The 13872-nt window shown below is 50.2% G+C and overlaps 1 protein-coding gene across 1 annotated transcript in view; it reads right to left on the bottom strand.

Annotated features, from left to right (window-relative positions):
• CFAP69 (cilia and flagella associated protein 69) overlaps positions 1 to 13872 on the bottom strand; it is a 599649-nt gene that overhangs the window by 83522 nt on the left and 502255 nt on the right. Inside the window, exon 20 of the mRNA XM_078663586.1 lies at positions 494 to 691. Within this exon, the coding sequence (XP_078519712.1) occupies positions 494 to 691 (198 nt within the window). The remainder of the gene's footprint in view (positions 1 to 493; positions 692 to 13872) is intronic.

Below are 13872 nucleotides of genomic sequence, written 5' to 3'. Positions count from 1 at the left end.
CAAATAACTTTACTCAAATCACCTGACCAAACAGCTGTCCAGTGTGCTCATCCAAATTAAGTGACACCTGGCAGAAGGCCAGTGATTGAAGAGGGCTAACCCATTCCTCCATTTCTATGTTAGATGTTTGGTGGGCTGATCCACAATTCCAATTCAGTCCAAGAAAGCACTGTCTGAAGAGGGTTGACATTTAAGCTCAGCTATATATACTTACTACTATTATGTTTGCAATTACGAAAGCCTGTTAGATATCTAAAGCTGTCACACTGGACCTAAAAAGACAATTGCATTCACCAAATAGGAATAGAGACAGCTACTGATGAAATTATGTAGAACATCTCAATCAACTTGACTGGCCCATAAACGTTTGGGAACCAAAAGGGTTTTATGCCCAACAAAAATTGACATGTTCACGGTGATAAGAAGAATTGCACACCTTAATTTAAAAGCTCTCTGGGCTCCAGGTTATGTTGAAACATTTTGTAAGGCTCACCTCAGCATATACTTGCTGTTCTTCTTGAAGATCCTGTTGTCGTTTGTTTTCAAGTATCATTGCTTGATGGGATGCTACCATCTTCCCACTATTTTCAAAGGCCTTCCCAATGACTTCCAAGGCTTCTTCATCTGGAGTAACAGGACGGAAACCTTCTTCTGCCAGTTCTGCACTTATTTCACTCCAAATTTCTCCGACCTTTGTGTACATTGAAAAATAAAATTCAACTCGTAAAGCTTGAAACACTCATTTATAAATATATGACAATTGCCTATTAAACTGTGAATCATTTATCTTCACGTTTATTTTTGTTATATGGTATCTATAGACGTATATGAAAGCAGGTGGAAAAATTCAAAAGGATACTAGAATTTTTATCTTTGGAAATCCCAACAGCTGCCAGGCTGTGCCCCCAGGAACCGTCTTCTACATGGAATGTAACAACAACCTAGAACATAAGTGATTTTGCCATGCCTGTGTCAAACGGGTCCCTTTACTGTGCTGTAGGTTTTGGTGCCCCATAGTGCAAGCAGTGACATATATTTAAATCGGTGTAGACTTCTTTGACCGACTTTTCAAACAGAATAAGCGAAACACCTTTAGGTTTAATATTATGACAGACTCCCTAGGGTTTTGTATGTAACAGACTCCCATTAATTTGTCATGTAGCGACCATAGGTCAATCATGATAGTGAACTGCCATGCAGGTCTATGATGCCTATCCACTAGTAGTATTGGCGGACAGTGAAAGTGGAGTTAGTCGAACAAGAAGTCCCAATAGCCACGTACAGGGCCACTAATGTGGATTACAATGCTTTGGGAAGTTTATTTAGTGATATTGGTTTCAATATGGCGGGCAAAGGCAACATTCTGTCGCTGTGTTCTACCAAGTGATAAGTTTGGGTAATCAGTACCAGGGGCTTCGTCTAAAGACTGTTAAGGCATAAAGAGGTGGTTTCGATTGTTTAAAAATCAGCATGTTTAATGTATTAGAGGGGTGTGGCTACAGCGCCGACCGGGATGGCTGCGTGAGCGAGTTGCTCCGCGCCATGCCCCGTCTTTTCTCCTGCCGACCGATGCCCCGAGCTGCCTGGCGGACGGAATCGTGGTCCGGGGGGCTGGTGACCTGTTGAGGAGCGTTTGGCTCCGTCGGGACCCTGGCCGGTGGCCGCGGGCGGACCTGGTGCTCGGCTCGCTTGGCGAGCAAACAAAGCCAAGATGGCGGCGCCGACTGCCTGAGAGCTCCGGGAACGGAGCGGTTTGGGGCACCGGAGCGGTAATAGGCTCCTGCGGAGCACTTGTGCAGCTGCGTGCAGAGCGGGGGCCCATCGGGGCGGACCCCGCGCCGCGGAGGAGACCGGCGGAGAATTGCCGGCGTGTACGGCGTGTGTGGCGCCCCTCCCCCACTGGATCCTGAGACGGCTGAGGAGCGGAGCCTGTACCTGCGCTGTGCCGGCGGCGGCACGGCTGACCTGGGAGGCCGCCTGCCCACTGGCTGAACCGCCATAAGGGCCAACAGGACACAGAATTGGACAGTGAGCTGGTGGGGCGCTGGGGGGGGCGGCTGCCCAAGGCGCCTCATCATCCAAGGGCCCGGTGCATTGGAGGTGGCGGTCGGCCCGATCGAAGGAGGGGGTCCCGCCCGCTGGACAGTGGGGAAGCGCCGGGCTGGTGGAGTGGTGCTGAGCCCCACGGCGCATAGTGTCTCGCGGGGGCCGGTGTTGCCCGGGGCCTCGCCTGATTCACTGGCCGCCCCTTTCATGGACTCTGCCCCCCTTAGCCCTGGTGTTCCCTGAGTAACTGTGGGGCATCGTGGAGCGCACTTCCGGACTGGATCTGGTTGGTGGATTGTGCGTGGGGTGCAGTTGACGCCGCGTGCCCCGCTTGTCTTGAGGACTGGTGAGCCGCGCTCGTGGGGGCGCTCCGCTGGGTGTTTCTGGCGGGCCTCGCCTTTGTCCGGAGGGGCTGCTCGAGTGGCCGACGATCTGCATCCAAGATGGCCGCGCAGGGAAATGGCGACGCCGAGCCATCTGGACAGGGGAGCCTGAGGCCGGAGGATGTGACTGGCGGCTTCCCGACGGAGTCCTCGCCGCAAGAACAGAGGCTCAACCTCCGCCTTGACGCAATCTTAGCCGCGATAACCGCTACGAAGGAGGAGCTGCGCCAGGATATTGCGCAGGTGGCGTCCGGGCTCGGCCTGCTGAGGGCGGACCATGCCAAGCTCTCGGACCGGGTGAAGTCCAATGAACAACTGCTCCAGGAGCTGAAACCGGCGGTAGTCACGGCGGAGCATAAACTTGATGACGTTGTCCATCGCCTGGCGACCTTGGAGCGTAGGGTGGAGGACGCGGAAGGTCGCAACCGCCGGAACAACGTGAGGGTGGTGGGGCTTCCGGAGAAAATTGAGAAGGATGATGCAGTGGCCTATTTGGAAGACTGGTTCCGCACTGTGGTGGCGCCTGCGGGCCTGTCCCCCTTCTTCTCCCTGGAAAGAGCGCATAGGGTGCCCGCGAAGCCTCCCCTGGAGGGCCGACCGCCCCGGCCGGTGGTGGCCAGACTGCTGCACTACAAAGATAGGGATCTGCTGATCCAAAAGGCAAGAGATAGTGGGCCCTTTCAAGTGGACAACAGCAAGGTGACGATATTTCCGGACTATACGCAGGAGGTGCAGCGGACCAGGGCTTCTTTCCTGTCGGTGAAAAAGGAGCTGAGAGATGAGGGGATTCAATACTCCTTGCTTTTTCCGGCCAAGCTGCGGATTATCGTTGACGGCAAGACTCAATTTTTCCAAACGCCCGATGCAGCTTGGTCCTGGCTGGAACTGTATCGAGCGGGGACGGATCGGGCGCACAGGCCGGCCAGAGATCGGGAACAACCGGTCAGGGTCAGGAAGTCGCAGCGCATCCGCTCCCGGAATCGACGTCAGCGGGCCGAGCGTGAGGCGCAAATGCTGGCCGATAGACGGAGTGCGTTGGAGGCCACAGCGAGCATAACGGGATCGCAGCAAGAGGACGCCTCCAGGGGTTCGGCTTCGGAGAGTGAAGGTTTGAAGACTGGTGATGAGGACTCGGAGGTGGGGGGAGCGCAGGGGCCGGAGGTTACTCCACAGACATCCGATGGTATCTTTAATGGATGAGGCTTGTGGCGGCTGGACTTTGGCATGGCCTGGACGCTTCTGACTTCTATTGGACTGCCAGGTATGGGGCTGCATCGGCAGTACGGGGCTGTGGGTGCGGGGTGGTTGCTCTGTCGTCCTGGTTCGGGGCTCCATAGTCCCCTTCAGACCCTTAAGGTCTTCTGTGGTGTCGACCACAGATTAGTGTGATGTGTGGGGTGTTTGAGGTTTGGAACGGGGCTGAAGCTGGGTTACTAGGCCCTGTCCTGGGGAGGGGGAGGGTGGGAGTTGCAGGGTATGTTTTGAGGGGGTTGTACAATTGCTGCGATGCGGTCACATTTATTGGCATGCGCCACTGTTGGGATTGATGCTCTATGGGGACGTTACCTAATTTGAAATGTATCACATGGAATGTCCGGGGTATTCGTACTATGGTTAAGCGCCACAAGGTGCATGCCTACCTGGTGAGGCGGGGCGTTCAGATAGCAATGCTTCAAGAAACTCACTTGACACAGCAGGAATGTGGGGCATTGCAGAGGAGGTGGCGGGGTCAGGTGTTTGGCACGACCTACTCAGCATTTGCCAGGGGGGTGTTGATATGGGTCAGAGCGGGCACGCCATTCCAAGTAACGAGTCAGAAGATAGATCCAGAGGGTCGTTATGTAGTGGTGGAGGGACGGCTGTGTGGAAGGGAAGTAGTGCTGTGTAACATCTATGCCCCCAACACTGAGCAGGCCCACTTCTTTGAGGGCTTGTCGCGCTCACTGGCGTACTATTTGGCAGGCCCTATCCTCCTGGCGGGGGATTTTAACTCCATTTCGGATGTGCTGTTGGACAGGTCACACCCGCCTTTGGTGGACTCCCCAGTGCGCAGACTTGCGACCCATAGACGGGACTGGCAGGAGAGGTGGGGCTTAGTGGATGTATGGAGGGCGCAGCACCCCGACACTCGGGACTACTCCTATTTCTCGGCGCTGCACGATTTGCATGTTCGTTTGGATTCGGTGCTGTGTTGTGAGTCCCTGGCGAAGGTGGTGCGGCACACTGAGTACTTGTCTAGAACCATCTCGGACCATAACCCGCTGCTGATTTCAATACAATGGCAGCTGGCGAGATCGGCGGTCCCCACATGGCGACTCCGTCCGGAGACGTTGGAGGACCCAGCGTTCTGCGATACGGTCCGTCAAAGCGTTGACGACTATTTCACGAACAATGCTGGGTCGACGGCGACCAGAGCTAATGAATGGGATGCGATGAAAGTGGTGGTGAGGGGGATATGCATGGGCCGGTTTCTGACTGTGAGGGGAACCGTGCTTTCTGACCTCGCGAAAGCGGAGACAGTGCTGAGAGGGGTGGAACAGCAGCGCCCAGAGAAGCCGGAGCTGCAGGACAGCCTGTTGCGTGCTAAGGAATCGGTGGCGACTGAGACAGAGAGACTGCGGTGCTATGACTATAAGTTGTATGCGGTGAAAGTGCATGAGGAACGTGATAAGGTGGGCACGCTCCTTGCGAAGCTGGCTGATCCGAACCCTAGGGGTTGTCCGGTGCTGAGTGTACGAAAGGGGGATGGGGTGGTGGTTTGTTCACAGTCCGCCGTCCTGGAGCGCTTTCAATCCTACTACGCGGGCCTCTACACCAGCCACCTCGAGGTGGAAGCCGCGGACATTAGCGATTATTTAGATCAAATTCCTTTGCCGGTATTGGATGAGGAGGAGGCTCGGGATTTGGGGGGCCCTGTCTCCCTGGCCGAAATTAGAGGGGCGATTAGCCACATGGCGCGGAATAAGACCCCTGGGGTGGATGGGCTGCCGATCGAGTTCTACGCCAAATGTATCGAGGTGCTGGCGCCACGACTGCAGGCTGTATATGCAGAGGCGAAAGAACTGGGGCGACTGCCTGATTCTATGACGGAGGCGCTGGTTGTGCCCCTGCTGAAACCGGGCAGGGATGCTTTGGATGTCGCTTCTTTTCGTCCGTTGTCTATGTTGACTGTGGATTATAAGATTCTGAGCCGAATCCTGGCCACCCGGCTCCTGCCATTGATGACCTCTTTGGTACATAGGGATCAGGCGGGATTCATCCCCTCCAGGAGTACCTCGATGAATATCCGTCGGCTGATTGGGGTCATTGATAGTGCTGCCTTGTCGGATCCGGGCCCGGTGGTGCTGGCGGTTGATATTGAAAAGGCATTTGATAGTTTGGAATGGGATTTTCTAGATGGTGTGCTGTTGAAGTTCGGGGTTGGGGAGGGGTTCCGAGGCTGGACAAGAGTGCTCTATTCATCGGCTAAGGCACGGGTGCGGCTAGGGACATTGGTCTCCTCGGTTTATCCGGTATGTAGGGGCACGAGGCAGGGCTGCTCGCTATCCCCTCTGCTCTTTGCTCTGGCGATGGAACCCTTGGCGGCGCAGGCAAGGCTGGGAGTTGTTTACGACGGGATTGCGCAGGGACCTGACTCGCATTATATATCGTTGTACGCTGACGACTTGTTACTGTACTTGGCGGATGCTGGGAGGGCTCTGGAAGGCGCGGTGGATATGCTGGGCAGGTTTGGGAAGCTTTCGGGTCTCAGGGTGAACTGGACTAAGACGTGTGTGTTTCCGCTGCGGAAGGCCACGCCCTGCCCACAGCTCACGAGGCCGGTGGTGTGGGAACCATCCTGTTTTCTATACTTAGGGGTGCGCATCTACCATGCCACGACGGACCTCCTTGAGGGGAATGTTGGGCGCTGTATTAGGGCGTTGAGAGGCAGTATGGACTTCTGGGCCTCCCTCCCGCTGTCTGTACTGGGCCGAGTGGCGCTGTTGAAAATGGTGGCACTCCCGAGACTGCTCTACTATTTTAGAACGCTGCCGGTCTGGATCCCGCAGGGCATCTTTCGGGGGCTGAGGATGATGGTGACCGGTTTTCTCTGGGGCCACGGTCGCAGATGGGTGGCACTGACCACCCTGCTGAGACCCAAGTGTGAGGGAGGGATGGCCGTCCCCGATTACGAGTTATACTATTTGGCAGCGCAGCTCCAGGTCCTGACGCAGAACGTGGCCAGAGAATTCAGGGGGCCCGAGGTTGGCCGGGGGGTCGGAGTTCAGAGGCATGTCTTGTCGTCTATCGTGATGCAACAGAGACTGGCCAGTAAGGAAGTCACGATGGAGGAGTGGACACTCAGATTGTGTTGGAACAGATATATGAAAAGGGCTGGGAAGCGCCGACCGTACGCCCCGGAGATTCCGTTGGGAATGCTCACTGCCTTACCGCACGGGGGTGATTGGTCCCAATTGTTGGAGTGGGAGGACCTGGGCTTGCAGATGGTAGGTGACCTGTATGTGGATGGGGTGCTGGCCCCGTTCCAGACCTTGCAGGAGCAGTTCGGCCTGCCGAGTGGCTCCTTCTTGCTGCATGCGGCGGTGATCGCGGCTCTGCGGAAGCACTGGGGGGGCGGATTAGCTGAACCGGAGGTGTCGGCGGTGGGCCAATATGTGGTGATGGCCGCGGGCACCGTCAAGGCGGTGACCTGCCTCCACAATAGGATGCTGAACGAGGGTCTGGCTCCGTTGGTCGAGTTGCAGTCGCGTTGGGAGGCCAGCATCGGTAGATCAATTCCGGACTCTGTTTGGGGTCAGGTGCTACACAGGGCCTGGAAAGAGACGAGGAATGCGAGATTCCAACAGGTGCATTATTATGTGCTTCATAGGGCATATTTGACCCCGGAGAGGCTACGTAGACACTTCCAAGTGCTTGACGCCATGTGCCCGAGATGTTTGGAGCCCGAGGCAGATTTTGATCACATGCTGTGGGGTTGCCCGAGGTTGGGGGACTACTGGGCCGAAGTGGGAGACCTCTTGAATGCGGTCACAGATCGGGAGGTGGATTTTGATATGGCCGCGTGCCTGCTTCTTTGGTTCCCGCATACCAAAAAGACCAAGGTGACGAGTAAATTCATTGGGTTGGGCCTGATATTGGCGCAGCGAGAACTCACTTGGCATTGGAAGTCTAAAGAGGGGCCGTCTGCACGGAGGTGGAGGAACGAATTGGTGAAGTGGTCGGGCTGTGAGAGTGTGTCACGAATGCGCCAGGCGACTAGAACGGGTAATGAAAAGAGCTTAGATTTGGCACGGTCATGGGAGAGGGTGGTGCAGGCATTGAGGGATCACTTAATTGAAGGCGAAGAAACTGAACAGTTATGAACAGGGATTCCATGTGACCGCTTGTTTGTTTAAACTTCCTGATAGTTGTCAACCTAGAGCTGGAGAGGATTGAGGATACCCGCGTTAGCAGCAGTTGGGGGGGGGGCTTAGAGTAGGAGTTGTGAGAAGGGGTGGGTTGCCAGCGACTTCCCGGAACCGGATAGCCCAGGAACATAGTCGTGTTGATTTTGTGATGTGACATTGAAGTGACCTGGGATTGGGTGGGGAAGGGATGGTTGGTTGTTTTGGGATAAAAGCAGAAAAGAAGTACTACACTTGACCCGTGTCCCGCATAGGGCGTGCACCGAGGTTCCTCCAGCGAACTGTTTCATTGACGCGCCGCCCAGCCTCCGGGATGTGGGCTAATCGGCTGTGTATTGCATTGCTATAAGTGCTGTATGATGGGACCCGCTGGGGCATGGGTTGCTTTGTCGGTTGTGTTTCTTCCTGATTCTGCAATAAAAATATATTAAAAAAAAAAAAATGTTTAATGTATTAGAGTAAAGCAAAGTCATTTGTGTGAGTACACGGTTGAGCCAGTTATTTCAATTGAAATTAATAAAACACTGAAAGTTCAGTTAAGGGAAGTTCTATATCTACTAAAATTCATTTGAGTACATCATTGCAAAAACAAAAGTGACTGAGAGCCAAAACATTAGTTGTCTTTGCTTTTTCCCCTAGATTATAGAGAGATATTTTATGGGGAATAAACTCCTTACAAAAAAGTAATTGGCAAGTGCCTAAATGCAACATTCAGGTTGAGAGACGTTTATTAACCATTATGTTACCATTGGAGAATTGATAAAAAGGTTAAACAGAAATATTAATTGTGATCATTAAATTATACCAGTAAAAGTTATAATTACAAAATCTTTGGCGACTGATTAAGATTTTACCTGTAGCACCAAAGGTGAGCTGAAAAAGACCCAAAATAATAGAAGTGTGGTAGCAAGGTTAACTGATAAAGAATAGTTATAAAGTATAAACATTCAGATGTACCCAATCAAGTGCAGAAAATATATTTTAATATAGTTTATTCGGATCTTCCTACAAAATATCTAGACTTGGAAGGAAAACATGAATGTAGAATGTGAGGTTCGCTAGTCTCATAGAACCGACCTTGGAGAAACCAAATGAATCTAAACTGCAACGTATATGTATAAACTTAACACAATCATACATTAGACCATTTATTTTCCGACAAGCAGCAGCGAAAAGTGGACAAAGACTGAATTTTAATTAGTTCAATATATCTACCACAACTGCCCAAACAGATGGAAAGTGAAAGCATGTATTCTTAAATACCATCTGACATAAAAGGGTATCTCAAACAGCAGTAAAAATTACAAATTATGAAGGGAATGACTGCACTAAGGAAGAAGGGGAAAGATATCCTGCCTAACAATACAAAAGTGGATGGAGAAGGAGAGAAGACTACGTTTATATAGTATAAAAAATGAATAACAAAGTCTAACAAACAATACTGGCGGCATCTATCCCTTCTTGCGACAACCAGGAATAAGCAACGCACATACTGGGAAAGGAGGGAGAGGTGCTAAAAGGTGTAGGATGATCAAGATTAAAGAGAACTACAAACACACTGACAACCCATGGGACTGAAAGATGAGCATGGGCCTGCTGTTGCTAAACTTTGTTTGAAGACTGGTAATCTGTGTGTCTGGGTAGAAGTTAAGGATCCAGTGTGATGGGCAAGCCTTTATGATGCCCTCTTAGGGCACAGAAGTCTGAAGTGTGGAAGGAGAGTGGTGAAACTTTACTTGAAATGGTGCCGTATAGACCACAGGAGAAGGTAATTATGCCTTGCAAGGGCTTTGTCTTAAATTACCTCCAGCATACTATCAAACTTCACCAAATAGTCAAGAATCGTTACCAGAGAACATGCAACATAGGGAATCGTTGTTTAATAAAATAGGTCTGTGACACATTTATCTAGTCCTTTGGCAATGAAGACTTGACAGAGGTAACAGAAATGACATAAGTCTATTGTTCATCCATGTCTATGGTCCAACCTGAATCCACTGCATTAGACTGGGCAATTGCAGCCACTGTCCGTGCAGTGCTTACAATAAAGAATAAACACCTAAAATAAGCCAGACGTTTAGGTTTTGCCAGTGTTTATTTATTAAGCATTTAAGAGCCTCTTTATGATGTCAGATGCACCAAAGCGGCCTGGAAAGGCCCGACCATAAGTCAGTGGTTCCGACCTCACAATTTTGCGACCGTCCATAGGGCGGGCGGAAACCTCCATTTTACTATGGTAGCTTGTGTGGTGGGCGGAAAAGGCCCACAGAACAAGCTGCCATAGCAAAATGAATGTTTGGAAACATCCCTGCACCGTGTGACAGGCACCTCATGGTGCCTGCCACACGGTGCAGGGATGTTTAGAGGGCAGGTGCCCCCCAGGCTCATAGAAGAGATCCGAGGGATAAGGGGCCCTGCCAGGGGCCACAAAGATACTTTCCACCTGTCTTTTCGTGGCGGGGGGACCGCCATGGAAGGGTAGGTGGAAACTGCCATCATAATTCTAACGGCAGAGCTGAGCATGGCTCTGCCGTCATTAGGGCATTATGGTGTCTTCCGACTGGCTCCTTGAGCCCGTCGGTAGTGCATTGCAGGTTTCACTCAGACAGTGGTCATTCTAATACGGCTGTTGGACTGAAACCTATGATGTAGGGCGAAATGCCTCAGACAGCTGGTCAGAGACTTTCCGCCCAACATCGTAATTTGGCCCAAGTTGGAAAGAAGGACCCCAGTTGGCGTCTATTTCAGTAGAAATACACGTCATTCTCTTTTTTCCAGTGGCAAATTTGATTTTATGTTTTTTTCAGAAAGTACAAACTGCTTTTTATTGACATTGCATTCTCAGGGAAATCGTAAATGGTAACAGCTTGAGTATAATATGGGGTGAATTTGGGCTTAGGCATCACACTTTCACAGCCTCTACTATGAAAGTCAGACCTCTTCTTGAGTAATGGTGATAGGCTTGATAAAAGAGTGTACTTTAGTCCTTCAGGTTCAAGCCCTCCATTTGATTTTTCAAAGCAGCACGAGCTTTGAGCATATGAATATGAGATTTGCTTAAGATCTTTTCATTTCGGGATTAAAGGCTAGGTCAAATTACCTTGCCAAAACGAACATGGTATACAAATCTGCTATTTCTAAAATTAGCTCAGTTTAAAGAAGAGCATTACAATATATTTGCCTTGTGCCCCAAATTAATGTGACACTAAATAACCGCCTTCGAGAACCAGTTTAAATGTTCTTATCCCTTATATTCTGAATGAGTACCAATACTGTAATTGGAGCAGTTTGTGATGTAACAATCACCTATTAATTAGTGCCTAGCCTTGTAAAGAAATAAAGAAAAGCAACCTGCCACCTGCTATCGGAGTTGAGAACATGGAGTCGTGGACCCGCCATGTTGACAGATAATAAGCATGTCATCCATTACAGAATGTAGTTCAAGACACCTGATTTCCACCTCAATTCATCTCTAGGGAATTAATCAAACGGCTATGCATTCCTTATCTTGTTCCGATACAGGTGCTCCACACATCACAACCTTGAAGAGCTCCTGCTCTGTATGCAAGTTTTCTCTGAGCCAGGAAAGTAGCAGTGCAATGCTAGTGTCCTAGTGGTGAAAAAACCCTACCACAGGGAAGCAGATCGCCAAACGACTCAGGAGGATGACTGCTCTAGTATGAGCCTAGGGTGGATGAGGAAAGGTAGAGTGCATTGGTAGAAAGGATCTGACAAGCAATTGGTCAATGGCTCAACTGAAGTTGCCCCCCCCTTTAGGTGCGGGAATGCTTGTGCTGGTGGCAGACTGCTGTGGTAGAGTGGAAGAATCAGTGTCATCCATATTTGGTGCATACAAAATTGTCCTACAAAGTGGGCCCAAGTGGAAGATCATGCTTCGTTATGGAGACAGTGGATGATGAATCCATACTAATATTATAAAGAGAGAGCCCAAACCTTTGAGGCAGGTAATCTCAGTAACCACAGCACCAATCACAACACCCAATACAGCATTGGAAAGGGCAGTTGCAGCAGAAGGACATAGGCTATGAGGACGGCACCATATAATTTTTTTTTTAATTGTTTTTATTAACTTTTCAAGAAACAGTGGTGTTCATCACAATCATACAATGCAAGACATTCAATTGTACCGTAGGACACCGTATACATTTAAAAGGTAAAAGAACCGTGCCAGCAAAGTAGTCCCTTGTGGGCGTGTCTGCGTTGTGCTGTGGGCGCGGGCTGGGGGCGTGACTAACGCTGGGGGCGTGTGGTAAGGCCATCACATCGTGGGCTCTGGGCGTGTGCTGGGGGCGTGACAAACGCTGGGGGCGTGTGTCCGCACTTCATGCCATGTGAGTCGTACATACAAGCGCCAATTACGTTGCTGCGCAGCATCAAGGTGCACGCTGGGGGCGTAAGAAACGCTGGGGGCGTGTGTCCGGCCTTCAAGCCATGTGAACGCAATTGCGCCGCATCAAGGGGCATGCTGGGGGCGTTAGAAACGCTGGGGGCATGTGCTACGTTCCGCCCTTCATGCCATGTAGGTCGTACATTAATCAGAAGATCGTCTGCTGTGGCCGTGTGCTGGGGGCATGACAAACGCGTTCAGCTGGAGGCCTGGTAAGTAACATTACTGCAGCCTCTCCTGCGCGCTGTTACTGAACTCTCTCATTCAACGTAATTAGACACGCCTGCTACCATCAACCAGGGCTCTAGCCGGGCTCAGGCGGCGGATCGGTACACTAATTACACGCGCCTGATAACATCGACCGGGGCTGCAGCTGGGCCCCAAGCGGGGGAACACGCGCCTGCTAACATCAAACAGGCCTGCATCTGGGCCTCAAGCGGTTTAACACGCAAATGAGCGTGTCTGCGGGGACAATTACTGCAGCCTCTCCCACTCGCTGTCACTGAACTCTCATTAAACGGATTTACCCGCGGCTGATAACTCTCTCATTCAACGACATTACACGCGCCTGCTAACATCAACCAGGGCTGTAGCCGGGCCCAGGCGGCGGATCACTACACCAATTACACGCGCCTGCTAACATCAACCAGGGCTGCAGCTGACCCTTCTCTGTCCCTATTTTAATGAAACAAAAAATGTTGTCTACCGCGAGATTTTAAAATAAATTGCCCTTGCCAAATACACACATTACACGCATACTATTTCATACCCGGACAACGTCGGGACGGGCTGCTAGTGGATTCATAAAGGGCACTTTTTTAAATTGTGCTAATCTCAATATTTTTTATTCCGTTGGGTAACCTCACTTTAGCAGATCTAAAATATAGTGAAACTCACATCTGTAGTTATATAGTACAGTTTTAAATGTTGCCAACTCAGCAGACAAGTTCTTCTACGTGACAGAAAGGTAATCAAAAGAGTATACACACAATAACACATAATTCAAGTATTTCTGTTTGTTGGAGCCATCAACATTAGTCCCACCAGCCCATGTTAGAGTTAACATGGGATGGCACATATAAACTGCTCTTCATTGATTGACAGAAATACATTTTGATGAATATAAACATGTTTTATTTAGCCAGAATTGCAACGGTCAAGTAGCATTGTTGTAGCAGATTTAAGGATTGTGGTCATTAAAAATATCGACATGCATTGATACTTTGTTTATGGATGATCCTTGCATAAAATTAAGTCACATCCATAATGACAAGTAGGTATCTGGTTTGCCTTTGAAGATTATATAGTCTTGCCAGGTTCAGTATTACTAGTTTGTATGCAGTTGTCTCTAACTTAGGGATTCAAATTCGTCATCAGGGGAGCCCAAGGTATCACCCTGTGGTGCAGGAATATATGAACGAATCAGGCAGTTACATTGGAGAATTTGTAGAACATGTGTGGATCTTCAGGAGGAAGTATAGAGATGGAGATACCGAATGCTCTTCACTGAGGAAACAATATTATCCTATTTTATTCTTCATCTCATCTTCCTTTCTTGGGATATATTTATTTGTCTTTTATTGTTGTAGGTTTCTCTTCCTAATATCCAAGGCACATTTCAATTTTTTTC

The sequence above is a fragment of the Lissotriton helveticus genome, chromosome 10 (assembly GCF_964261635.1).
Source record: "Lissotriton helveticus chromosome 10, aLisHel1.1, whole genome shotgun sequence".
Classification (NCBI taxonomy): Eukaryota; Metazoa; Chordata; class Amphibia; order Caudata; family Salamandridae; genus Lissotriton; species Lissotriton helveticus.
The sequence above is the reverse complement of the archived record's forward strand: the minus strand, read 5'-3'. Positions and strand labels throughout refer to the sequence as shown.